We start from the raw sequence: 25,340 nt of genomic DNA, 5'->3' as shown, positions 1-25,340 counted from the left end.
TGCTGCCAGGAAGAGAAGGAAATGAGCCCAGAATGTACTCTGAGGAGGGGCGAGATGTGCAAAGCTCAACTGGAAATCCTGAGATTTCAGAGGGATCTCCAGGCACCAGGCAACCAGGGCTGAGTTTAGGCTGCAGCTCCTGCTGCAGGTCCCTGCAAACAGGACAAGTGATGCTGGACACCTGGCTGGACCCTCCTGCCTGAACACAACTTCTGCTGCCAGAGCAGCTTCAAGCCAAAGATCACAGCTCTGAGCAGCAAGATGTGGTGTAAATAACCTCTGACTGGAAGAATTGATTTATTTTTCATGTGGGAAAGAGACCCAGAGGAGCAGATTTAACTAGTTCATGCAATAGGCAGCATAACTGGGATTAGGGTACCTGACGTGCAACTGATCCCAATCCCAAGGACATCTCTACTCTCCCTCTGCTCCCTGCCAGCTCCAACACTACAGATCCTGTTCCATCATCACTTCCCACACATCCTCAGGATCTGCAAACCATCTCAGCAACGTCAGTCGGGCCTCAAATGCTGCAGGTAGGGCAGAGGAAGGTAGGGACCGCCCCCTCTCAGTGGTGATGAAAGGCCAGGCTTACATGTGCAGCAAAAATGTGGTTAAATAACCACTCCCTGGTCATAATGCAAGAGCTCTGGCAGGGAATGGGTCTCACTCTGCTGGGGCAGCATTGCTTAATTTTGGTTTTTTGAGCACAAGTGAAAAAAAAAAAATTAAATGAGGATAATGACAGAAAAATACCAGCAGGGTGCCACAACATCTTCATTAGCAACTTGAGAGAGGATGCAAACAGCAGAAAAATTAAATCTGCAGACAGTGCTAAACAGGGAGTGGGTGACAGCAGTGAAAGGGCCGAGAGGTAACGGGAGAGTTGCAGTGGGGACAGACCACGAAGCCATGGAATTACAGATTGGGTTAAGTTGGAACCGACCTTAAAGCTCACCTCATTCCTCTCCCTGCCATGGGCAGGGACACCCTCCACTAGACCAGATTGCTCCAAGACCTGTCCAACCTGGCCTGGAACACTTCCAGGGATGGGGCAGCCACAGTTTCTCCGGGCAGCCTGTGCCAGGGCCTCACCACCATCTCAGGGAACAATTCCTTCCAAATATCCCATCTAACCCTGCCCTCTGGCAGTGGGAAGCCATTTCCCCATGTCTTGGAACTCCTTGTCCCAAGACTCTCTTCAGGTCTCCTGGAGCCCATTTAGACACTGGAAGGGACTCTAAGGCCTCCTCAGAGCCTTCTCTTCTCCAGGTTGAACGCCCCCCAGGATGAAGAAAAACAGACCTAACACCAGGAACAGTCTCCCTTGCCTATGGGAACAAATAGTCACAAGAGTCAAACCAAACTTACGTGGCTGCCAAAAAACACTGGATCGCCATCAAAACACCATGAGCAAGCCAGGAACTATTTCATCCTTGGGAGGTTGGTATAACCTGCAAGTGAGGCTCACCCTGCACTTGTGAAATGATTTCTTCTGGAACATGCAGGAGCCTCAAACAGGAGGTGGTGAGGAGGAGAGGTGTGAGTCAAAGCACAGCGCCTGGAAAAGCTCCACGAGAGCTCAATCCCTGAGAGGTCTCTGCTCTGCATCACCTCCCCTCGCCTGCTCACACATTCCTTGAAAATACCCAATGTTTCTGCATGCCCTAAGTGGTGAAAAAGCATCATGTTCCTTGCCTTTCTGCCTGAGCTACAAGAAATCTTTGCACACTGGGAACTGGCTGGATCACAGTGCTGACACTGCTGATGAACCCGGGCTGAAACAGCCACGTGAGCAACAGGAATTTCTTACTCCTGGCGAGACCCAACTCAGATTTCTGAGCTGGTGCTGCACACTTTGTCATCTTGCTGACAATTGCAATTAAATTCAGCTCAGCTTCCTTCAGATGCACTTGCTGCTCCTGAGAGCCGAAAAAACCAGACATTTCCTCCGAAAGCAACTGCAGAAAGACACACATCTCTGGATTTTAGCTCACAAGTGAGGGAATTTACTGCTGCTTAAAGGAATCCTGGGATACAACAGACAAAATCCCTATTAAAATGCAGGAAATTAGGGAGTATAAGTAGTTTGGAATACGGAAGCAGCAAAAGCCAGAGAAATGCAACAGCATTGAGGAGAAAGGGAAATCTGTCACTAACAGGTTGGATAATGGTGCTCCTGGAATACACTGCTCTGCCTCCAGTCCCTCTGTGGCCAAGCAGTGCTCACAAACTGGGAGGGATTTCCAGAGAATGTGGCTAATTGTGAAAGTCCTCCCTGGGAAGACTCAAGCTGGTTACCTACAGCACAATTCCCAGATCAGAGATGCTGTCACAGCCATTCTACCAATGCCTGAACAACACATCCACATAGGAAGAGGAGAGATTTTGACAAACAGAAAAGTACTTGTAGGAGACCAAGATCTATTTTTCCACCACTGTTACAAACAGCAGGAGATGGACAGGAACCTACACTGAAGCCAAAACTGCAAATTAGTGGATGCTACAAAAGAAAATGCCTACAATGGCCTCAGTGCCCCTTCCTCTCTCTCTCCCAAGGCCTGTTCCCATACAAAGCCATATACTCCTGTCGGTTTTATGGTATTCCTGTCCCAAAGCTCCCTCTGCTGCTCATACTCTAACTTCTCTGCCTTCCTCCTCTGATTAAGAGACACAATCTCATCAGAAATACACTCCCTGTCTTTCCAGGTATCTCTCCCAGATAAAAACCTCACAGGGTTTGGGAAAGCCAGAGGAGCACTCCCTGAAAAACAGCCCCAGCTCCTGCTGCCTCTGCAGCTTTTCACAGGAAGATCATCCTGGTGGATTCCTTCCCAAGGAACCCATCTATTCCACCTCACAAGATGGTCATGGTTTAGTGATTCCCACCAGACCAAACCACAAGCACAAGGAGCAGTGGAGTGAGTAGGGATGAAATAGGATCAGGAACAGCCGTGCTGTGCTTGCTGCTAAGCCCAAGTTTTCTAAGTCCATAAAACACACCGCTAGGAAAGCTCCTGCTCCAGATTTTGTGAGCATGGAGTCAGTCACAGCATCAGACTCAGGTCCCAGAAGGTCTCTAGTCCAGCCTCCCCACCGAAGCAGGGCCAACACTGAATTCAGGTGAGGCTGCCCACAGCTTTGTCCTCTGGAGTCTTGAAAATTTTCCCAGGTGAAGATAGTTCAACCCCTTAGGCAATGCCTGCCCCACTGCTGGGTCATCCTTATGGTAATTTGTTTCCTTAAGCCACATTGAACCCTCCCCTTTCAACTTATGACCCTCCTGCCATCTATGTCAGCTCAGAGCCCAGCTCTGTCTCCCAACAATCTCCTTGCAGGAAGTGGAAGATCTCTGTGTCTCCTGCCTCTCCTCACAGGGCTCCAGCCCCTAACCACCTTTGTGGTCTCCATGGGATTTGCTCCAGCTTAGCAACAATTTTATGGTGACCCAAGTATTCTATATGTGGTTAACCACTGCAAAGAGGAATAATACTTCTACTGGTTTGGACTCCTCTGGAATTTGTGCCTACTCTAGGACAGCAGGTTAATAGATACTCTCCGCTCTATCTATTGGATCCAAGGTTATTGGTTTAGTAAAGTATGAGTTTATTCTTAGGCAAATCCACACTTGCTATTCCTAATGTCCTCTTCCTCCATGTGCCCAAAACTGCCTTCCAAGAGTAATCTCTCTACAAGGTTCCCAAAGACCAAGGTGAAGCTAACTGGCCTGAAGTGTCCAGATCTCCTTCCTTCCCTTTCTAACCACGGGTGCAACAGTTACAAAGAGTCCTCTCCTGGTTTTCGTAAGGATCCCAAGCTAAGAGTGGCCTCACAAGGCCACCTACCAAAGCTCTCAGCATATCTGCACACAAATCATCATCACCCATGGACTTTTATGGGTAGAGATTTCTCAAGAGATTCCTGATTCCAGCCTTGCTTCACTACAGGTAGTCCTGTGGCTCTCCTGTCCATCCTCCCTGGTGGGAAAGAGCTCACCTTTAATGGCTCCATCTCCAGGTCACTCAGTGCCCCAAACAGGGCACAAAACTCACCAGCTAGGCCAGTGTGACATTACCAGTGAGGCCACTGTGACCTGCAGCTCCTGCAAGAAGCACCAGGCAGATCCAGCAGCCCTGGACCATGATGCCCCTGCACAGGCCAAGCCACTCTCTCCTAGACCAGTGCCACTGGCACCACAGGGCAGGGACAAGGTTCCAAGGCACAGCACCACCATTGTGGCAGAGTTGTCCATGTTTCCATGCTGTCCTGAATTGCCAGGCACCCTCATGTCCTCTGCCACCTGTGTCTTCTCAACACAATCTAAAATTTCCACTCAATGTCTTCTCCAGAGGCAAGTTCCACAGCTTTAAAAACCTGCTGGTTAATCCAAGCATGGAAAGGTTCATTTCTGTACTCACCTGCTCCTGAAATTGCTCTTGTGATAAACAATCAGTCACGTCCACACAGCCCAGGAGGCATCCTGAGGGATAATCACTTGGAAATTCCACATCTGCAGCAAAAGAAACAGCTCTTCAGGGAGCCCATATTCCCACACACAGCTGGGGTCTTCCAATCCCCAAGTGCCATTCCCTCCCCTCCAGGCACCTCTACTCTTTGAGGCACAAGAACACATACAGCAATTTTAACACTTTTTGGGTGCCTTTTCCAGGTGAGGATCTTCCTCATAAAGGATAGGGCTTGGAAATTTAATTTTATATATAGCATTCCCTACTCAGCAGAGAGGGATTTCTGACATTGCTCATTATGTGGCTGAATGTACCAAATCACTCCAAGAACCAAGGAGAGGAGCTCACCTTTCCGGAGCAGCATTCTGTAGGTGGCCTCCAGTTCTGAGATTTCCTGAGGGGAAGGTCTTTTAGCAGTAGCTGCAATCCATAACCTCCCTCGATGAGATGTGTACCAGGTCCTGCCCTCCACCCTAGAGAACAGAGGAAAAGGTAGGACTAAAACTTCAGCAGAAACCACCCTCATTTTCATTCCAACACCATCAATTCCTGCTGCTAAGCCTTGCCCTGATTATCCCAACTCAAGCAATGTGTCAGGACCACAAAGAAAAGCTGAGATAGGCAAAAAACAATGACACAAATAAAGCAGAGCGTATCCTCAGGGCTTTAGAGGACCTCAATCCCCAGCAGAGCCAGCAGAACACATATACAGGACAATCTGCTCACACAAGTCCCTTACAAGCTCCCAAAGTCACACAGAAAAATCAAGGGAGAAGGGATTAGGTCTGCATGGAACAGCTGTCCGGAGATCCTGGAATTCTGCAGCTGTACAGAGTCACTGGAGCATGCCCAGAACACCTGGATGAAGAATCCTGACACATTAAGATTTACAGCATCTTTAACTTGGGAAGTGAAAAAGCTTTGGTCTCCGAAATGAGAAATGTGGTGAAGAAAAAAAAAAGCTAAAGAAGATTCTTTGTTCACTATTAACAGTAGCAGCTCCTTTTTGTAACCCAATTCCCAGCCCAGGGGGAAAAAGGCAGTGGCGAGGGTTGGGTTTCTTTTAAACAAAGCCTGGTGCCACTGTTGCCTTCTTTATGCTGAACAAAAAAACCCAGAAGAACATACTTCAAGTGATTACCTTATTTGCTTTTCAAATTCCACACAAGAACGCCCCTATTATAGCAGTGAAATCTCAGCCTCTCTCTACACTCACCCACTGTGAAGAAACCTGTCCCTTACAGGTTAGGTACTACCCCCAAAAAAAAAATATTCTCCAACTCCTCAACCCACTGGAAGAGGAAGCACAGCTTCCACACCTGGAGGTATCCCAGGTATCAGTCATTGCACAGGGCCAGTGGGACCACAGAGATCCTCTGAGGAACACAACTTCCCACCTCCCCTGTGGAGCAGGAGCTGCCAGGGATACCTTCACCTTTTGATTCCTCTCACAAGCAAGGAAGCCCAAGGCTGGTGCAGGCTGAGGCACCAACCATCATCTGAGATCTCCTGCAGCTCTCGGTCCTGAATCCGCAGCCGGTTCCGCTCCAAGCCAGACTCACTTCCAGCCTCCATGGAACGAACAGTTTTCCTTTGTGGGAGCAATCCAGTTTGGTCCACCCACTTGAGAGTGTTCAAAAGAAACAGAAAAAGGTTAGCACTTCTCCAGGAGTAATGTGTGAAAATCAAGTGCAAATCCTATCTGAAGTTTTCTTTCATTACCCTTATGCTCTTTGGAAAATGGGAATCTGGCAGAAAAGGCTTCAAAAAATAGAGGTGAAAGGGTGACACAGCCTTAGGCTGACTCAGAAATTCTTCTGCATGCCTGAAAAGGAGGCAGGATGCTAAACTCCAGTAAATGAACCCACCAGGATCAGGGCATTGTCAAACCTTCTCTGTCCCAAACTGAGATGGCCAATGAGCGACATGGGAGGAAAGAGGGGGCAAAAAACAAGGGGAAACAGGGGGAATGGCTTCCCACTGGCAGAGGGCAGGGTTAGATTGGATATTAGGGAGAAGTTCTTTACTGTGAGAGTTGTGAGATACTGAAACAGGTTGTCTAGAGAAGTCACCCCATCTCTGAAAGTGTTCTTGGCCAGGTTGGACAGGGCAGCCTGGTCTGGTGAAGGGTGTCCCTGCCCATGGCAGGGGATGGAATGAGACTGTCTTTAAAGTCCCTTCAACTCAAACCATCCTGTGATCTTCTCCCCAGAAGTTCCCCTTCTACAGACATGCTGGAACTGACAATTCTCAAGCTCAACTCCCCAGAATTAGTCACTACTCTGGAATAAATCACATAAGCCCCACTGACCAAAGGAGCAGGCTGGAGGAGACGGGGATTCACCAAAACCCCAGAGTTTGGTGTCATCTCTGCCCCAGGGCTCCTGGCTGGCTCGCTCAGTGCGCCACAGCTCATGGCTGCAATGGTCTCATCCAGTCTGCAAGCACAAAGGAGAGGGATGAACATTCCCTGCTTCCCCTGGGAACATCTCCCTTCTCCCCACACACCCTGACTCAAAGCATTTTTGCCCCATTCCCCCAATTAAATTACTTCCTTGCTCAGTCTGATTTCCAGTTTGAGCAGTCACTGCTCTCTAGTGCAGAAACTCAGCTTGGTGTGAATTTGAGCTCAAGTGGCTCTGTTGAGACAGGCCTCCTTAAACACCTCTTTCCCAGGCAGCTTTAGCAGGCGTGTCAGACCACTCTCCATAAGGATTTGCACTTCCTTGCTCTCGGGCACGCTGCCAGCCCTCACTCACTTGCTGTGGTACTCAGCCATGTTGTTGTCTTCCTCCAAGATCTGCCTGCCAGCGAAGTCGATGGTGATTTTCTTGGCCAGCCGAGAGGCGTGGCGCAGCTCCCGCAGCTCCTGCTCCCTCTTCTGGAGCGCTTCCCTCTCCTGCTTGGAGAGCCACTGGTTGGAGTCCGTGGCAAAGTAATCCGACTCGTCATCAATGACCTGCGTCCGACGCACGCTGGGAGAGCAACCCCCACAGGAGAAGATGAGCACAGTGGGACCACAGCAGAGCCTCAAACCCACCCTCTAACCTGCTCTTTCCCATCCCTCTGGAGAGCTGGACTGTCAGGGACAAAAAGCAAGAACACCCAAAAGGGATCTATTCCACAGAGTCACTCCTCTCCTGTCCCACTCAAATGCCACAGTTAAGGTGACAGTTGCTGCAGTCTGGGTTTTAGAAGGAATTCCCAATGTTTCTGCTAAAGGCACCTCACCTGCCAGGTCATTTATACTATTCATGACAGTCTCCCACCTAGTATCTTACCTTGTCCTATCAAATTCCAGCAGCTTGTCTTTGTGCTTCACAGCCATCTCCAGGCCTGACTTGAGTCTTGCTTCCTGCTGAGGCAGCAAGCCTTTGCTTATGGCATCCAAATTCCCTGAACTTTCGGCACCTGAGGCACAAAACAAAACACAGCTCAGCAGTCAGTGTGTCAAAGCCATTTGGGTGAGCCAAGCTGCAGAAATGCTCCCTAAACTAAATGCCATGCCAGGAGGTAAAAGTACAGCTTTGCAGTAAGATCAGCATCTTTCCAGGGAGGTTGAAGCCACAATTTTCCCTCAAGCCCATTTCAAAGACTCATTCCTCCAAAGAGGAGGAATCACTTAAATATCACAGTGATAAAGTCTGGGTAAAGTTTAAGGAGAAGCTCTTGGCCTTTGGTTTTCCTTCACTCTTCCCTAACAATTTGGGCAGTCAAAATCCCTCCCATCACCAACCATGGGCCTCGGGTCACAGAATCATGGAATGGTTTGGGTTGAAAAGGACCTTAAAGCTCATCTCATTCCAATCCCTGCCACGGTGCAACACCAAGGACACCTCCCACTATCCCAGGATGCTCCAAGCCCCATCCAACCTGACCTGGAACACTTTCAGGGATAGGACAGCCATAGCTTCTTTGGAAAACCAAAGCCTCTGTGAGGGTAGTGTGCCAGAGCCTCACTACCCTCACAGAGAAGGATTTCTTTCCAAAATCCAATCTAAATTTCTTATCTTTTAGTTTAAAACCATTCCTTCTTGTCCTATCACTACAGGCCCATTTAAGTAGTCCCTCTCCCTCCTTTTCAAAAGCCCTCTAGGCACTGGGAGGGGCTTTAAGGTCTGGAGGCTTTTCTTCTTCAGCAACAACCCCAGCTTTTTTAGGAGTCCCCTCCTAAAAGCCAAACCCTTCCCACATGTTGTTACCCCCACAAAGAGTCTTTTGCCCAGGACAGACTCCAAGGAGACCCAGAGCCTTCTACTGCTGCTTGTGCCTCCCACAAACAATATCCTGTTCTGACACACCACACCAGATTCTCCAAACCAGCTGTTTCCAGAGATGGAGAAATCTATTCCCAGCAAACGCTCTTCCTTCTTACACCTCCTGGCAAGGGGTCCAGACCCACCCAACCAACAGGGAACAACCAAAGAAAACCACAAAAAAAGGTTTGAACCCAGGCCACAATGGAACAAACCAGTGCATTTCACCACACTGGGAAATGCCTTCTTTTCAGGGAAACAATTGCCTGTATTTCCCTTTGGTCACTGATCCACAATTTTTACTCCCAAGACAAACAACAAATCACATTCCAGCTTTTACCTACACAGAGAACAAAACAAGAGCTGGCATGGGCAGGAGGGAAAGAGATAAAACAGGTAAGAAAAGGGATCCTGAAGTATGCTAACATCTGTATTGGAAGGGTAGAACAGACTGGCTGGAGCTCTCAAGGACTTCCATCCTCCTGCCATCTCCACAGCTCTAAGGAGAAGCCCAGATCTGGAGTAAATATCTCCCCAGCTCCTCAGCAAAGTGTATTTTCCAACCAAGAACACCACGACCTTGGCTGTAGTTCAGCTCAACTCAGACAAACATCCCCACAATGCACAGGTCCTCGCTGGGACACTGGATAGTATTTCCTCTTGCTTTCCTTGGCTCTGTTCCTATTTCTAGCTCCCAAGGTAAGTGTGAGACAAGAAAAACCATTAGAAAATATTAACCACCACCTCTCTAAGCCCAGCAACTCAGACAGCAGCACTTTATCTTCCACAGGAGACTTATCCTAATTTTCAAGGACTGCTACAATGATCCAGTTCATGAGATTGGTTCTGGAATGCTGAATGAGCAGCCCTGGGGCCTCAGGGAAAGGACACCACACGCTGCCATTTGACACTTGCCACTGTCACCTCTGCTGAAGCCTGGAAATGATGCCTAGGGCTTGCAGGAGGAACCAAGGAACCAACTCCCAATCCATCTCTTTAATGCCAGACAAAGGGCAGCAATGAGGGCAAATGGTTCAGTGAAGTCTGAAGTAAATAATGCACACAAACATTTGGATTCATCCTATTCTGGGTATGGAATAGCTACCGACCTGCCATGAGCTTCTTCAGCAGCTTCTGGCTCTTGTTGGAGTCCCGCTGAAGAATGTCCTGCTCTTCTTTAGTGCACACCTGAGGAAAAGAAGGAAATAAAGGCTTGGGAAGGACATCACATGGGAAGGATGCCACAGCTTGACCAGTTTCAGAGTCCTGGACAACAGCTCTGTTTAAAGTGCCAGTGACAATCTACACCTCCTTCTCTTCCCCACTGCCATGGGGAGAACCTTGGAAGGTTGTTCTTTACTAAAAGACAAATGTAGTTTGGTCTCTCCCGGTTCTGTGGGTGGACATGTTGCTGTACAAGAAATGAGCTCAGAACCATCCCAGGCAGAAACACAACCCTTCACTCAAGATTTTTTCTCTCCTCCTTGGCCACTGAGAGTTAAACTGATCTTTCAAAATAGCAACCAATCTGCTTTAAAACATTTTGCTCTACCCAATTAATGTTTTCCTCTCACATGAAGAATTTCCTCTGCCATCAATAACTTGTTCCCTTTCTCCAAAAGGTGCCCTTTGAACTAAATCTGGGTGTTAACAGGTATCCCAAAGGATCTATATCATGCAAGAGTTGAAGGAAAAGCAGGACACTGCCCCTGATAAGGTGACCAGGGCTGTGCCTGGGATGGGGCTGAGGGCTTACAGAGATTTTGTCACTGCAGTGACATACAGGAGATGGGTGTTAACAGGTATCCCAAAGGATCTATATCATGCAAGAATTGAAGGAAAAGCAGGACACTGTCCCTGACAAGGTGACCAGGGCTGTGCCTGGGCTGGGGCTGAAGGCTTGCAGATTTTGTCACTGCAGTGACACACAGGAGACTATCAGAAACCAGACAAGCTCCAAAGCCATGTAAATTTTAGGGGAAACCCTCCTAACAGGTTGTTTCTTTCCCTGATTCAGAACTCTGCAAGATGAACTTCTACCTGAAGGGCTAATTCAGCTAACTTCTCCAGGTCCAAGCGGGGCACAGAATTCACAGAATCACTGGGTTGGAAGAGACCTTAAGGATCATGGAGTCCAACCCATGCCCTAACACCTCAAATAAATCAAGGCACTGAGTGCCACATCCAGTCTTTTTTAAAACACATCCAGGGACGGTGACTCCTCCACCTCCCTGGGCAGGCTATTCCAGAAGTTCATCACTCTTTTCATGAAAAGCTTTTTCCTGATATCCAACCTAAATTTCCCTTGGTGCAACTTGAGACTGTCCTCTGGTTCTGTCAGTGCTGCCTGGAGAAAGAGCACTGACAGAACCCCACCTGAGCACAGTCACCTTTCAGGGAGCTGTAGAGTGATAAGGTCACTTCTGAGTCTCCTTTTTTCCAGGCTAACCACCCCCAGCTCCCCCAGTCATTCTCACAGGGTTTGTGCTCCAAGCCCCTCTCCAGCCTCTTGCCCAGTAACTTGCTGAAACTCCCTGGTCACTCACCAGGGCCCCACAGAAGAGGCAGGGCCCGGAGCCCTCCTGCTCACAGACAATGCGCCCGCACTCCAGGCAGTTGTTGATGAGCTTGTGCTTCTGGCCCAGGCACTCGCAGGCGTGGCGGCCCGGGATGAGCACGGCCAGCCTGTCCTGCCCCTCCCTGGTGTACAGGCTGACATACTTGGGCTTCTTCTTGGAGGAAATGCTACCGCCGCTGACCCCACTGCTGCTCTCCTGGGCCTGGAAGGAAAAAAATAAACAAACTGTGCTGCCAGTGCAGCACTGGCAGCAGAGCCAGCACTGACCCCTGGGCAGGCCAGGAGGTTCAGACAAGTGTTACTCTGCCTCAGTGGAATGACACTTGGACCAGACCCCAGACTGAGCAGAAAGACAAGCTCAGGCCTGCCAGAAAAGCTCCAAGGAATCCAAACAAAGCAAGGACACCAGGATGCACTCAAAGTCTGCCACCCATGCCAGCTGGAGCTGGTGGGATTTGGGCAGTGAGCACTGCTCTCTGTGCAACCTCACACCTGTTTAACAGCTCCAAACAGCAGCTCAGCTACTCCTGATGCCTCAGGTTTAGCTTTTATATTTTTCAGATTCTATTCTGCTTTAGTGTGCAAGTCTAGGCTTCATATTAGGAGATAGCAAGCTCTCTTCACAGAGCAGACAAAAAAATTCCCCTGTCCTGGGGACCCAAGGACAGCCAATACAGATCTCAGGCCCAAGAACACAAAAAACGTGGGCCAAAGAGAGAAAAACAAGCAGGATGGGACTGCATGGGCTAAAGCTGTAATTGGGCAATTAACTCCAATATGCAAATGGACCAGAACTTAGAAAAGTGTGAGACCCCATGACCTGTGGTCCATTTTGTGGCCATTTTAGGTTGTGCTGCCCAAGGTGGATCCATTGAGGCCTTTTAATAAATCCCTACTTTACTCTTTAGCTCTGTCTAGTCTCTTTACTAGGTCAGCCTTCACAAGGCATCACTCCCAAGTTCATTTGCCTCAGGTTTAGCTTTTATATTTTTCAGATTCTATTCTGCTTTAGTGTGCAAGTCTAGGCTTCATATTAGGAGATAGCAAGCTCTCTTCACAGAGCAGACAAAAAAATTCCCCTGTCCTGGGGACCCAAGGACAGCCAATACAGATCTCAGGCCCAGCACAAACAATGTGGGCCAAAGAGAGAAAAACAAGCAGGATGGGACTGCATGGGCTAAAGCTGTAATTGGGCAATTAACTCCAATATGCAAATGGACCAGAAATTAGAAAAGTGTGCGCCCCCGTGACCTGTGGTACATTTTGTGGCCATTTTAGGTTGTGCTGCCCAAGGTGGATCCACTGAGGCCTTTTAATAAATCCCTACTTTACTCTTTAGCTCTGGCTAGTCTCTTTACTAGGTCAGCCTTCACAAGGCATCACTCCCAAGTTCATTTCCAAGGATTATTTAGATTCCCTGTTTGTAGCTGTGCACCCTGGGTACGCCTGCCCCCAGACACAGTTGGGGGTGGCAGCAGGGCATTCACTGCCATGTCACCTCCCAGCAGCTTCCCCAAATCCCACCTGGCACAGCCACCTCAGCAGAGGTTTTCCACACAGGAGAGTTCAAGTACTGAGCTGTAAAATAAATTCTGCTCCTCCTTCTGTGACCTGGCCTCAGTGGTTCCATGATTCACCTCTGAGTTTCAATCTGGTTTAGTGACAAGGAGATGCAGCATTTCCAGTCCCCCCAGTAAAGTCCAACTGGTTTTAATGCCACTGCCAGATTCAAGCACTGCCACCACAAAATAAACCCAAAACAGGATAAAGTGACTTTGGCAGATCTTTCTCACTTGTTTGGTTTTTTTTACATTTTAATTAAGTTAGACGTTAACTACAAGGAAATGGAACATCACTGTCCACTTTTAACCCACCAATTCAAAAATGTTGTGGTTTATCCTATAAACACTTTTACAAATACTTTCAGCCTTTGCAGCCTCCCTGCCCCAAAAAGTTCCATTTAAAAATGTGAAATCAAGTTCCACTCCTTACTCAGGAATTGCAGCATTTCTCAGGTTTTGGTGTTTCTATGCTCTTATTCCACAGTTTCTTTCTGAAGTATTTTGGTTGCTAATTAAAGCTTTAATTGGCGTGACTGAGATAGTTTAAATACAGTAGGAAAGGATGTTCTAACTACTTGGTGGCTTAGATTCCCCACCCTCATATCTGATTCAAAGAAATCCTTTTTATTCCTAATTACAGCCTCAACTTTCTTCACCTGCTCTCTCCCCTCAGGCTTTCTGGGGGAGACAAATCCATGCTGGCATATTTGCTACCTGATGATTATTTTACTCCCAGTTACAGACACAACCTTTCTCCCCAGCCTGGATACCATAGAAACATGGAAATGGTCAGGTTGGAAAAGCCCTCCAAGATCACAGAGACCCATCAATAACTCTCCCTCCTTTCCTCTCTCTCCCACCTCCCTCCTTTTCCCTCTTCCTCCTTCCTCTCTCTCTTCCTTCCTCCCTGCCCAAGTGCCACATCCACACGTTTTTGAATCCCTCCATGGATGGTGACTCCACCACTGTCCTAGACAGTCCCTTCCAGTATCTGACCATGGTTTCCATGAAAATTTTTTCCCTAATATCCAACCTAAACCTCCCCTGGCACAGCTTGAGGCCATTTCCTCTCATCCTGTCCCTTGTCTCCTTGGAGTAGATGCCAACCCTCACCCAGCTGTCCCTCCTGTCAGGGGGCTGTGCAGAGCCAGAAGATCCCTCCTGAGCCTCCTTTTCTCCAGCTGAGCCCCCCCAGCTCCCTCAGCTGCTCCAGCCCCTTCCCCAGCTCTGTTTCCTTCTCTGGACACACTCTAGCACCTCACTGTCTTTCTTGTGAGGAGCCCAAAACTGACCCCGGGATTTGAGGTGTGGCCTAAGCAGTGCCCACCTGGGCACTGACACATCCCAGACACTCCTTTCCACCTTCCAATCACACCTTCACCAGTGTCTGACACCCCCTTTCCCCAGGTTCCAAGCCTTTCCAGTGACCCCCTGCCCCCCACTCACCTTGGCCAGGTCCAGTGGGGTTTTCACCTCCTCCCCGTGAGCACTGGGCTCGCTGTACGCCGGGGTCTCCTGCTTGTTCCGCCCTTTGCGCTTCCCCTTCTTCCCTTGCTCCCCAGCCCGTGGCACTTCCAAAGCCTCTGGGAGTGTGAGCAAGCACAGAGAGAGGCTGGGTTAGTGCCAGCAGAAGAAAGATGTCCCTGGACTCCACTTCATGACTGAAAATGTGTGGCAGCAGCTCTCTGGCCACGGAGAGCGGGCACAGACTTTCCCAGAAAAAATCCTGGGAAGCTGTGCAGAAGCTGTGGGAAAGTCAGAGGAAAAGAATCCAAACAATTATTATCTCTCTTTCTGTAAGCACTGTTTATAGATATGGTTCTCTAGAGTGTGTTACTGATAGCCACCAATAGTGTGGGAGAGGTTTTCAGGTCTTAGGTCCACCAGTGTTTCTATAAGAACTGTAGAATTCTAATAATAAAGTGTGTTTCATGCCTTCTGGGTCACGGAGCCAATGCTAATTATTACCCAGCTGGGGGCCTGCTACCACAAAAACAGGTTTTAAAGTGCCCCATAATCAGGAATGGGATGGTGTCCATACAGGGATTTATGGCATGGAATTGTTTGTAAGCACAACAACCGAGTTTATTTGGGAGTTTCCCGCTCTGCACCACTCACCGTCCTTTTTCCGGTAGGCTGGGAAGGGCTCGGAGGGCAGCTGGGCAGATTTCCTCCACCTGCTCAGCAGCTCTTCCACAAACCAGCTCTTCTTCCCGTCCGTGCCCTGAACAAGGTCAACAACGTACTCGCGGATCTCATCCTCGTTTGTGATGGACAAGATGTACCTACGACGGGCCGGGGTGGAGAAAAACGCGTGAGGGGGCGGACGGCCCGCGGTCTCATCGCACACGTGTGTCATTTATCTTTCCTTTTCCGATCCCGTTTCTGTGGAGACCGTGGTAAGACCATGGCAGGAGGTGGCACGATATGACCTTTACTATCCCTCCCAAGCAAGAGCAATCCGTGATTCTGTCATCCCACATCCCACCTTCCGCCACTTCCCCGCGCGGAATCTCCACCCGAGCGACAACCCCGGGCACACTCCCGACAGCCGCTCTGACACACCGTGTTTGCTCCGTGCTGGACCGAGGAGCCCCTGCCAGAGGCCAGGAGCGCCCCGCCGGGCCCCGGCCCCGCTCACCTCACCACGTCCTCGCCCACGTCCAGCCCGAAGTCCCCGCGCAGGTGTTGGACGCACCAGGCCAGGAGCGCGCTGGGCGCCGCCATCTTCCGCGGGGGACGGGAAACGGCGACGCACCGCCCGACACCCTCCCCTTCCTTTCCCTTCCCCCGGGAACGCGGCCGCGGAGCGACCGTTCCGGGACCGGTTCATAGAGTCCGGGAATAGTTTTGATTGGACAGGACCGTAAATTCCATTTTATCCCATTCCATTCCATTCCGTTCCATTCCATTCCAACTCCGCGCCATGGGCAGTGGCCCCTCCCGCTAGGCCAGGTTATTCCAAGCCCCGTTCAGCGCGGCCTTGAACACTTCCAGAGATGAGGCAGCCACAGACGCTCTGTACACCCCGCGTCACCGCCTCGCTCCCCTCCCAGGGAATTTCTTCCCAAAATCCCGCCAGGGCAGAGGAGAGCGGGAAGGCAGCGGGACGAGGGCGGCCCCGCGCTCCATTGGCGGGCTGTGGCCAATGGCACTGCCGGGGCGGGGCTGGGCCGGGCAGTGTCGGGCCGGGATGGCGCGGACCAAGGTGGATCAGCGTGGACGAGCCTTCCGCAAGGGTGCGGGGACGGGCCGGGCAGGGCCGGGCTGAGGGGGGTTCCGAGCGGGAAGAGAACGGCACGGGACGGGCTGAGGGGGTTCCGAGCGGGAAAGGAAAGGAACGGGACGGGACGGGCTGAGGGGGTTGCGAGCGGGAAAGGAGCGGGACGGGCTGAGGGGGTTCAGAGCGGGAAAGAACGGAACGGGACGGGACGGCACGGGCTGAAGGGGGTTCCGAGCGGGAAGAGAACGGGACGGGCTGAGGGGCGTTCCGAGCGGGACGGGACGGGCCTAGGGGAGTTCCGAGCGGGAAGGGGACGGGACGGGCAGGGCTGAGGGGGTTCCGAGCGGGACGGGACGGGCTGAGGGGGTTCCGAGCGGGAAAGGAACGGGACGGGCAGGGCTGAGGGGGTTCCGATCGGGACGGGCTGAGGGGGGTCCGAGCGGCGCTGCTGAGCCCGCTGTCCCCCGTTTCCGCAGTGCTGGTCGCCCGCGCTCCCCGCAAGGCGCTGGGCTCCGGCAGCAGCAGCAGCAGCGTCAGCGCGGGGCCGCCGCTGCCCGGCCGGAGAGGTGAGCGCGGCCCCTTCTCCTCCCTCCCTTCCCAAGCTTTTTCCTTTCCTCCCTTCCCTCGCTTTTTCCTTTCCTCTCTTTCCCTCTCTCCCTCACTAGTGTGAAAAACGCCAGTCACTTGTTTTTAAAATTTCAAAAGTTTCATAGTAATAAAAATGGTTATGAAAATAGTAACATAGTTAGAGTAATAAAAAATTTGGACAATTAGGATTTAGGGTAATACGAGACGATAAGAACAAAGAGTTACAGACGGTTCTGGCCAAAAAAAATAAACCCGAAAAAGGACACGTGTTAACAGAGGACTAACCCTCAAAAGCCTGTTGCATATTCATACACCTCATTCATGATGCATAAATTCCATTCAAACAAAGGATTCTGTCTGGTCAGTGTCAACTTCTTTCTCTGAATCCTGACAGCGTCTTCTCTTCAGGGCTGAGCGAGGCGGGAAGAACTTGATAAGAGAGCAATAAATATTTGCGGAAAGCCGATCATATAATACGCATTTTTCACACTACGTTCTTTCTTCTTTTCTTCCCTCCTCCTCCTCTCTCTCCTCCCTCCCTCCTTCATTTCATCCCCCTCTTTTCCCCGCTCCCTCCCCAGGGCTGACACGCTCTCCCGCAGGTGACAGGCGCCCTGTGGGGCTGAACCGGGTCTGCGTGAGGCCGGTGCCCGCCTGGCAAAGGGGCATCAGCGACTTCCTGAAGCTCCCGGCCAAGGAGAGCCGGGCACCCGATGGAGACGCGCCCGGGACCAGCGGCCTGGAGTGGGTACTGGGGCAAGGGGAGCTGTGGAAACCCAGGGCACAGGGAATATTTCTCTGTCTGCTCTGGGGTGCCCTGACCCCCACGGGAGCTCAGACTTTGACCCTCATTCATGGAGAAAGTTTCCTAGACTTCAAGACAGGCTAGAATCCACAAAGGTGTGAAATAGATTATAGAGACTAGTGTAGGTGTATCACTTGGTGAGAAATTGAGGTTTTGGGATTTTTAGTATGTTGTGGATGGAAGCAAGATGGAGGGCACAGGGTGTCATCCTGGGTTTCTTTTTCATGCTTCTTCTTTCTTCTTCTTCGTGGGTTTGGGTGGCATTTTGTAATTGGGCAGAAAAGTCCACGTTGCAGCTCTTTGGGATCAGTTATTGGCTTAAAAGGGAAATAATCTAGATGTCAGTTCTTACTTGGATAGTTTAGTCTTAAAAGACCTTGGAACAAGAGATTGTTGGCCATTTTGTGCCTTCTAATGAAAAGCTGCCAAACTCACACTAGTGAGACTGTTTCACTGATAAGAAATAGTAAACACTTGAGTCTGAACATGAACTGCTGTCTCAAGTGCCTTCACTCCAGACCCAGAGAAACCAACAACTGGAACCCCCACAGGGAAGCAAGCTGTGATTATTTTTCCTCTGTGAAACTCCAGTTCATTTTTGAAGGGGCAAGTTGACAGTGTGTCTCCTGACCTCTGTATCCTCATGGAAGTGATGTTTCTCAGCAAAGTCTGGCAAGGTTTTTAGAGACCTCATCATGGTTCCTGAAAATGGGTGGAGAAGTTGAGGCAAGTTCTTACTGCTCAGGCATAACTTTGCCAGCACAGTGAATTTTGGAGAAGCTTAGGAGAGCACTAACAACTTCCACGTGCCAGGAGTTGAATGGCTTTTCCAAGCTGGAACCTCAGAGATTAACCTGTAGGCTGCACTACTGACTAAAAAGGCAGCAATATAAAATACTGTCTTACAAGACACTCTGTTTTCCATAGGGAATTCTGGGTTGAACCTCCATTTTTCCACCAAATGTAGGTATTCCCAAACTGCCAGGGGGAGCCCATAAGAAGTGGGCCCAAACTGTCCTGCAGGACAAACAGACAAAGGCTTTTAAGTGCATCCCACCTGTTGGTAAAACAGAAAACATTTGCTGTAGCACAGGAAAACTTTAATCCCTTTAATTTGGAGTTTGTTGGGCCGAGCAAGAACAAGGTGGTGGGAAGAGAACCCAGGATGAAGTAGCCCCTGCCAGTCCTGATGCCTCAAGGTGCTGTCTGAGGCTGACTAAGTCATTTGGGCTTTGGGAAAAGGGCTTTTTTAGCCTTTCAAACCACAGCTGGTTTCTGCTAATGCTTCTGAATTAATGCTCCTTACAGAGCTCGGCCCCTGCCACTGGATCCTGCTGAAGAGGGAGCGTGCTTGGAGGAAGAGTAGATGTGATCTGACCTCGATTTTCATGTTACAATGCTCCTCCTACTCGAGCTGGGTTTTGTACATTTGCATAGCTCTTTACAGTTTTTTTGTGGCTTCCTTTCAGCTTTTGTACAAGACTAAAAGTTTGAGAGATGGCACGAACACTGGCACTTAATTTTTACTGTTTGGAACTTAATGTTCATTGTAAACCACTGGTTTAATTTTTATCTTGGTTTGCTTGAGTTCCTCCCGTATGTTGTGCAGCTTTTGTCTTTAATCTTCTGCCTGCATTGTGTTTGTGCAAGAATTGCATGATCGTGGTTGTTCTGTTACTGCAAAGCAGATCCTCGTTTTTTTAATAAACTGAAGCCTTTTGAGCACACACCTGTGTTGTGTCTTTATTGTAGTAAAAGCTGTTAATGAAGATTTCTTTGTCCAAAGATGGGAAACTGGATTTGGAAAGACACTGCAGAGGTGGGTGGGCAGCTGAAACTTGCTCTGATTAGAGGTAAAGTTTAACTAAAACAAACTGGTTATTCTAAAGAATCAGAACTCTGAAAGCTGGGGCAGCAATAAATGGCTAAAACTAAATAAAACTTGTGCTGTTATAGCATTGCCACATAACTTTTGGGGTAATTCATAGGAAAAAAAAGCAAGTGGGGCCTTGTGATAGATCTTGACGTCAGGGGTTCTGCTTCTGCTCCTCCTCAGAAGCTCCCTGAAATTAACATGGTATTGTTGAGCAGATGAAAAAGGGAAGTTAGGAGGAGATTAAAATTTAAATTTAGCAGATCAGGAGAGTTTAGAGGCAGCTCTTGTAGGTCAGCCTGGTGGGGAAAGCAGTGAATGCTGTACAAACCTCTTCCTAAAAAGTCTATTGATAAAAAAGGAGAGTTGTTACAGAAAAGCAGTTCAAGTTCGAATGAGAAGTAGCAACTGATTGCTCCTTAATAGAAATTTTTTTAAGATTAAGATTTTTTTTAAGAAAAAATCTGAGCAAGCCACAGACCTCTTTGCCCTAACAGCACAGAAAACATCATCACAGTGACAGGTCCCACGGTGGCACTAGTGGCAGCTCTTTCCTGGCCCTTTGACCTGCCAAAGCAGCGTATCCTCAGTTCCATTTCTCCTCTAGAAATGCCGGGAGGCAGCAAACACCTGGGGGCTCTGGTCAGATCTGCTCACACCTGCATGCCCTCAGCTGTTATCCACAATCAGCTGCTCCATCAGGGCTGTGCAGCTGCAGCTGGGAAGGGGGAAGGATGAGGAGCTGCTCATCATCAGATCCCAGAATGGTTTGGGTTGGAAGGGACCTCAAAGCTCATCCCACCTTCCACTAGCCCAGCTTGCTCCAAGTCCTGGCTTTGGACACTTCCAGGGATAGGACAGCTTTTCTGGGAAACCTGTGCCAGGGGCCTCCCCACCCTCAGGGAAAAAAATTCCTTCCCAATTCTCCCAGCCTTTCCACCCAGCAGAGCTGCTCCATTCTCTGAACGTTTTGGTGCCTCCTCTGGACTCACTCCAACAGCTCCATGTCCTTCCTGTGCTGGATTGCTCTCACACATCATTAAGCAGATAAAATCTGATGGAGCTGGAACACACGAGGCTGTGGAGGGATGTGAGGTGCACAGAAAGAGCTTGGGATCAAATATGTGCCTCTGTGGTACCCACCCACCCTGCTGGGAACCTCAGGAAGGAGCAGCACTTGGTATTGAGGGGCAACTAAACTGCTTTTGCCTCTAATAAACAAATAAATGTGCTCGCTCTGCACAAATCCAAATGTTTACACCAGGGCCTGCAGCCTTAAAGCTGAGTTTTCAATAGGAACAAAACGCAGGAGAAGATGTTTACTCGGCTCCTTTCCTGCCCCAGTGGGAATACAGGAGGGTGACCTTCAACCCACCCTCCCTGGGGCTGGAGCTGATTTAGCTCCAGCTGTGCCCCTGCTGCTAATCTTTGAGTCTATGGGGAAACAGGAGCAGCACCCAGCCCTTCTGAAAATGAGGGAAAAAATCAGAAAGGGAGAGAGTGCTAAAGCTCAGGAGCTTCAGACAACCCAAAATAAAATTTATAGCTAAGAGCAGGCTTGTAAGAGGTTTCCATGTCCAAAAGCTTGCCTGGTTGTGTTTTTTGGGGTTTCTTTCCCAGCTATTGTTGCTCCAATAAAAATCTCCTGAAAATGGCACTGTGTGGGTCTTAGAATGCTGAGAGAGCTGTACCTATGCTGACACCTGTGCTGAAAGATTTCCATCAATCTCAAGAGGTGCTTCAGTCCAACACTATAATTAATAGGGAAATTTAATGTGGTAAAGAGGGGTCATGCATGGTGTTGAGAATTAATTTACAGATAAATTGTCTGTATCACCGTACTGGGTGTAATGTTACAGCACCTAACAGGCTTTCCCTGTGGAAGGGGATTTCCACAGTCTTAGGGCATGAGGTGTGGTCCAGAGAACCTCCTAAGGAGAACAATCAGCTGAAAATCCAGTCAGCATTACTTTGATATCTTCAGAGTAGTTTTCACTTCTGATGTAATTTCTTGTAATTTTAAGTGAGACAGCAATTATTTTATAATGATGATATCTTGGTTAAATCCATATGAACACCACAACTAATTGACAGCACCTTCCAGTGCCTTAAGGGGCTTCAGGAGAGCTAGAGAGGGATTTGGGACAAGGACCTGGAGGGAGAGAAAATGGGGGAGAAAAGCTTCTCACTGCCAGGGGGAAGGGTTAGATGGGATATTGGGGAGAAATTCCTCCCTGTGAGGGTGGGGAGGCCCTGGCACAGGACACCCAGAGAAGGCCAAGTCTGATGGGGTTTAGAGCAGCCTGGGATAGTGGCAAGTGTTCCTACCCATGGCAGGGGGTGGATGGAGAGGAATTTAAAGATGTTTTCCAACCCAACCCTGCCTGTGGCTCCAACACTTTCAAACACCAGTACCCCAGGCTGACCATAGATGTCAGCAGCAGCTTCAGCTACAAACGCTGGGCTGTGCCAGGGACCAGACAAGGCACCTTCGGACCAGTTTATTAGGAAACGTGGAGGGAATATATAAATATATGGATGAGAGACTGGAATTGCTCATTTCCTGAGTCTGTGTTATCTTGCCAGGTAAGGAAATGGCTTCAACAAAATCACCCACCGTGCCACTGGCTGAATCCCCGTGGCTTGCTCACACCCAGCAGTGCTGGAGGGTCAGGGATGGGCAGTGAGGGCAACCCACTCCCCCCAGCAGATTTTATTTCCATCCCAACACATTGGGATGGAATTTCCTTCCAATAGTCCAAATTATTTATCTGACCCCTGACCTTGAGAACAGCACAGCCCTGAGAGCACTAATGAGCAATAAACTGTTCTCAGCTGAGCCTGCTATTCACACCTGAAGGTCCAAGAGCTCATTTTGACCCAGGCTGGGGCACCCACACTTTTCCCCAGGGAATGTTGGATGTACCCACATCACAAATAAGAGTTCAGGAGGTCACTGCTGGCACAACTGGGCATGTGGTTCAGCAGGAGCTCTTGGATGCTCCAAAAGCAGCTGCAAAGTAAGCAAACAAAGGAGAGGAGATGGAAGTGTTCAGGAAATAATTCCTGAGGGCCGAATATATTGAATTTTAAATCTTACGGAGCAAAATGATCTTTGTTTGGGCAACAGACAGTGATGGAACAGACGCCATCCTCTCTCATCCCCATAGCCTAAGGCTTTTCTTTTTTCTCACAGGGATAATTACAAACTGCTGCTGCTCCAGAGCACTTTTGAGCTTTTCCTGATAGACCCCTTCTCCCCTCAAGTCCCACACAGGACAGACGGCCCATTTCTGTTGGATTTAGCTGGAAGGAAGGATGTCCTGCTGCTGTCCCAGCCAGGGCTGCACAGGGGCAGCTGCTCGGCGGGGACAGCAGATGTCTGGGCCATGGGGACACAGACAGAGGGGAGGGCAGCAGGGCCATCAGCTGTCAGGCTGCCAGCCTCTTACCCTGCCATGGGAAATCCACTGCCAAATCGCAGGGATCTCATCCCCAGATGAGGGGGTTTCATAGTTTTTTTTCTGATTTGCAAGGCTTTTTCTGTTACCACACCGTGTCCAATTTACTGCCATGATTGTAGACTTCCCATTTTAGGAGTGCAGCCTCCCTGCTGTGGACACTGTGCTTTAGAGTTCAGGTGTTGCCTGCAGAGCACTACTAATTTTGGTAAATTCCAAACCTGTTCATGTATATTCCTGCTCTGGATTGAGTGGTTCCAGGGCTGTTTCTATTGGAAGAGAGAAGGGTGAGACCTTGGTGCGTCCCCTGCTCTCACCTCTCTGCCAAAACACACACTTTTAAGCTTTGTCTTTCCTCTAACTTTGCTTTTTTTCCCCTTTGGACATTACTCAGAAGGATATGAGGTCTGTGTCTGCAGGGTCCCCGCTGCCCACGCTGGCGTTGGGGTGGTGCCTCCCTGTGCCTGACCCTCAACAGGAGCTTCATTGTCCTTCCCTCTGCTCCGGACAAAGGGGAATTGTCCTGCCCACCAGCCCCAGCCGCCCTGCGGCCACGGGCAGCTTCATCCCGACCGGAGATGCAGGAAGAAAAGCAGGATGTTTCCTTTCTCTTCACAATAAGGTGCTTGGGAAACAGGCTGAAATCTCACCTGTCTGGGATGAGGATGAGGACACAAGGAATCTCTGTTGGGGCGCTCCTCACTCACCCCAAATGTTTTTGGGTCGGCTTTGCACACCGCCCCCCCCCACCCCACCTTCCCCCCCCCCCCAAAGTTTTTTGGGCGGGCTTTCCCCCCCCCCCCCCCCACCCCTTCATTCAACACACAGGCTGCTGTTCAGATAAACCCCCAAGGGATTATCACAGGGCTAATGAGAATCTACACGTTTAATAGGACTTAGCAGAATTACTACTCGGACTAAAATTGATGATAAATCATTTTTCAGAATTAAGATGCTCCTTGGAAGTGCCCAGATGGTTCAGAGCAGAAAAAATGGGAGCTGAATTGCAAAAATTCCTCTTCCTTTGATCAGAGATATTGTTCATATTGTGATATCCACATTATTATTATTTTCCACAGAAAATAGCGCAAAGAATAAGCAAAATAAACTCATTGTGGAGCAGAGGGTATGAGTAGGGTTTGACAGGATGCTGCCAGGACAGGCTTTTCAAGTGGCTGGATTGAGACATTCTACTTGTGATATTGACAACTTAAAAGGTTTAATAACAAATATTAAGCCTCTATTAAACCTATACTGAGACAGCCAAGTGCATACAGCTCTGAAAAGAGAAAGCAAAACCCTAAAGTGAAATGTCCATTTTTATTAGAACTGGGCTTTGTTTTCTGGTTAACTATGGCATCAGGGAAAAATTTCCAAGCTTGGCCTCAGGATTACGAGGTACTAGGGGAAATAAATAATTGTAATGCCTAAATTATGGATCTGAACACATTTTCCAAATAAACCTTTGGTTTATCCTTGGTGGAGCCCATATGCTGGCAAGCTGTTATGTGTGTGGCTGGATAATGGGATTGTCCCCAGGCTGGAGGCCTGCACACCAGGGAGGAAGGTTTTCCTCATGGTACTTTTAACCATTTTCAGGGAATGAGCAACCTGGTTGGGTGGAAGATGTCACTGCCCAGAGCACAGAGGGAATGAGATGCTCTTTAAAGTCGCTTCCAACCCAAAGCAGTCCATGATTCCGTGATTCTATGAATATGTCCGTTTAAATGCCAAGTTCTTCACCAGAATCAGCCTGGCAGTATCCAAAACCCCAGTGAGTTTCTGCTCCTCTTCCACAGACTCAAGGAGTGGTTTGGGTTGGAAGGGACCACCCCAGTGGGTGCTGAACCCTGGCAGACGCTGAGCCTCAAAGGGGCGCTGAGCTGAGCACCGGCTGATGCTGGGTGCCAGAGGATGCAGAGCCCGACTGAGTGCTGAGCCCGGCTGCTGCTGATCCCCGGAGCATGCTGAGTCCCAGTGGAGTGCCAAGCTGAACTCGGCGGGTGCTGAGCCCGACTGATGCTGAGCTGCGCTGGGTGCTGAGCCACAGTGGGTGCTGAGCTGAGCCCCGGCTGATGCTGAGCCCCAGAGGATGCAGAGCCACACTCGGTGCTGAGCCCGGCTGATGCTGAGCCCCAGAGGACGCAGAGCCCCACTCGGTGCTGAGCCCGGTTGATGCTGAGCCCCAGAGGATGCAGAGCCCCCATCGGTGCTGAGCCCAGGTTTGTGCTGAGCCCGGTTGATGCTGAGCTCCGGCGGGTCCTGAGTCCCGGAGGATGCAGAACCCCGGCGGGTGCTGAGCCCGGCCGGGAGCGGAGCCTCGGTGGCCGCCGTCCCCCCGCACTTCCCGCCCGCCGCTTCCTCCTGGCAACGCCACGCGGTTTCCAGGGCCCCGGTGCCCCGGAAGCGGCGCGGGCGCGGCGCGGCCATAGGGCGGAGCCGCGCGGGGCGGTGCCGGCGCCGAGCGCTGCCGGGTCGGGCTGTGGCCGTCGAGTGCCGTGAGGGAGGAGCTGCGGCGGGCGCGGGGG

At 50.0% G+C, this 25,340-nt stretch overlaps 2 protein-coding genes across 5 annotated transcripts in view; one reads left to right on the top strand and one right to left on the bottom strand.

Moving 5' to 3' along the window:
• Positions 1-15,650, bottom strand: part of TRIP4 (thyroid hormone receptor interactor 4) — a 29,367-nt gene extending 13,717 nt beyond the window's left edge. Inside the window, exons 1-11 of one of the 2 annotated variants that reach the window (XM_041418335.1) lie at positions 15,504-15,650; positions 14,981-15,147; positions 14,309-14,445; positions 11,269-11,502; positions 9,832-9,910; positions 7,748-7,877; positions 7,226-7,441; positions 6,778-6,904; positions 5,902-6,089; positions 4,815-4,939; positions 4,419-4,510 (exon numbers count right to left, since the gene is read on the bottom strand). In XM_041418335.1, the coding sequence (XP_041274269.1) occupies positions 4,419-4,510; positions 4,815-4,939; positions 5,902-6,089; positions 6,778-6,904; positions 7,226-7,441; positions 7,748-7,877; positions 9,832-9,910; positions 11,269-11,502; positions 14,309-14,445; positions 14,981-15,147; positions 15,504-15,589 (1,581 nt within the window). In that variant the 5' untranslated portion in view covers positions 15,590-15,650. Of the gene's footprint in view, positions 1-4,418; positions 4,511-4,814; positions 4,940-5,901; positions 6,090-6,777; positions 6,905-7,225; positions 7,442-7,747; positions 7,878-9,831; positions 9,911-11,268; positions 11,503-14,308; positions 14,446-14,980; positions 15,248-15,503 lie in introns of both variants that reach the window. The other variant, XM_041418336.1, reaches the window with a different exon arrangement.
• A 329-nt stretch (positions 15,651-15,979) lies between these two features.
• Positions 15,980-19,199, top strand: PCLAF (PCNA clamp associated factor). 3 transcript variants are annotated; one of them, XM_041418723.1, is made up of 4 exons: positions 15,980-16,101; positions 16,562-16,651; positions 17,276-17,417; positions 18,787-19,199. In XM_041418723.1, the coding sequence occupies exons 1-4, from the start codon at positions 16,011-16,013 to the stop codon at positions 18,842-18,844; spliced, it is 381 nt and encodes a 126-aa protein (XP_041274657.1). In that variant the 5' UTR covers positions 15,980-16,010; the 3' UTR covers positions 18,845-19,199. The 3 variants fall into 3 exon arrangements, with proteins under 3 accessions (XP_041274657.1, XP_041274656.1, XP_041274658.1); XM_041418722.1 differs by having other exon boundaries at positions 17,255-17,417; XM_041418724.1 differs by having other exon boundaries at positions 17,255-17,421.
• The last annotated feature ends 6,141 nt before the right edge of the window (positions 19,200-25,340 follow it).

Source organism: Onychostruthus taczanowskii, unplaced genomic scaffold (assembly GCF_017590055.1).
Source record: "Onychostruthus taczanowskii isolate IOZ18803 unplaced genomic scaffold, ASM1759005v1 scaffold6, whole genome shotgun sequence".
NCBI lineage: Eukaryota > Metazoa > Chordata > Aves > Passeriformes > Passeridae > Onychostruthus > Onychostruthus taczanowskii.
The sequence above is the reverse complement of the archived record's forward strand: the minus strand, read 5'-3'. Positions and strand labels throughout refer to the sequence as shown.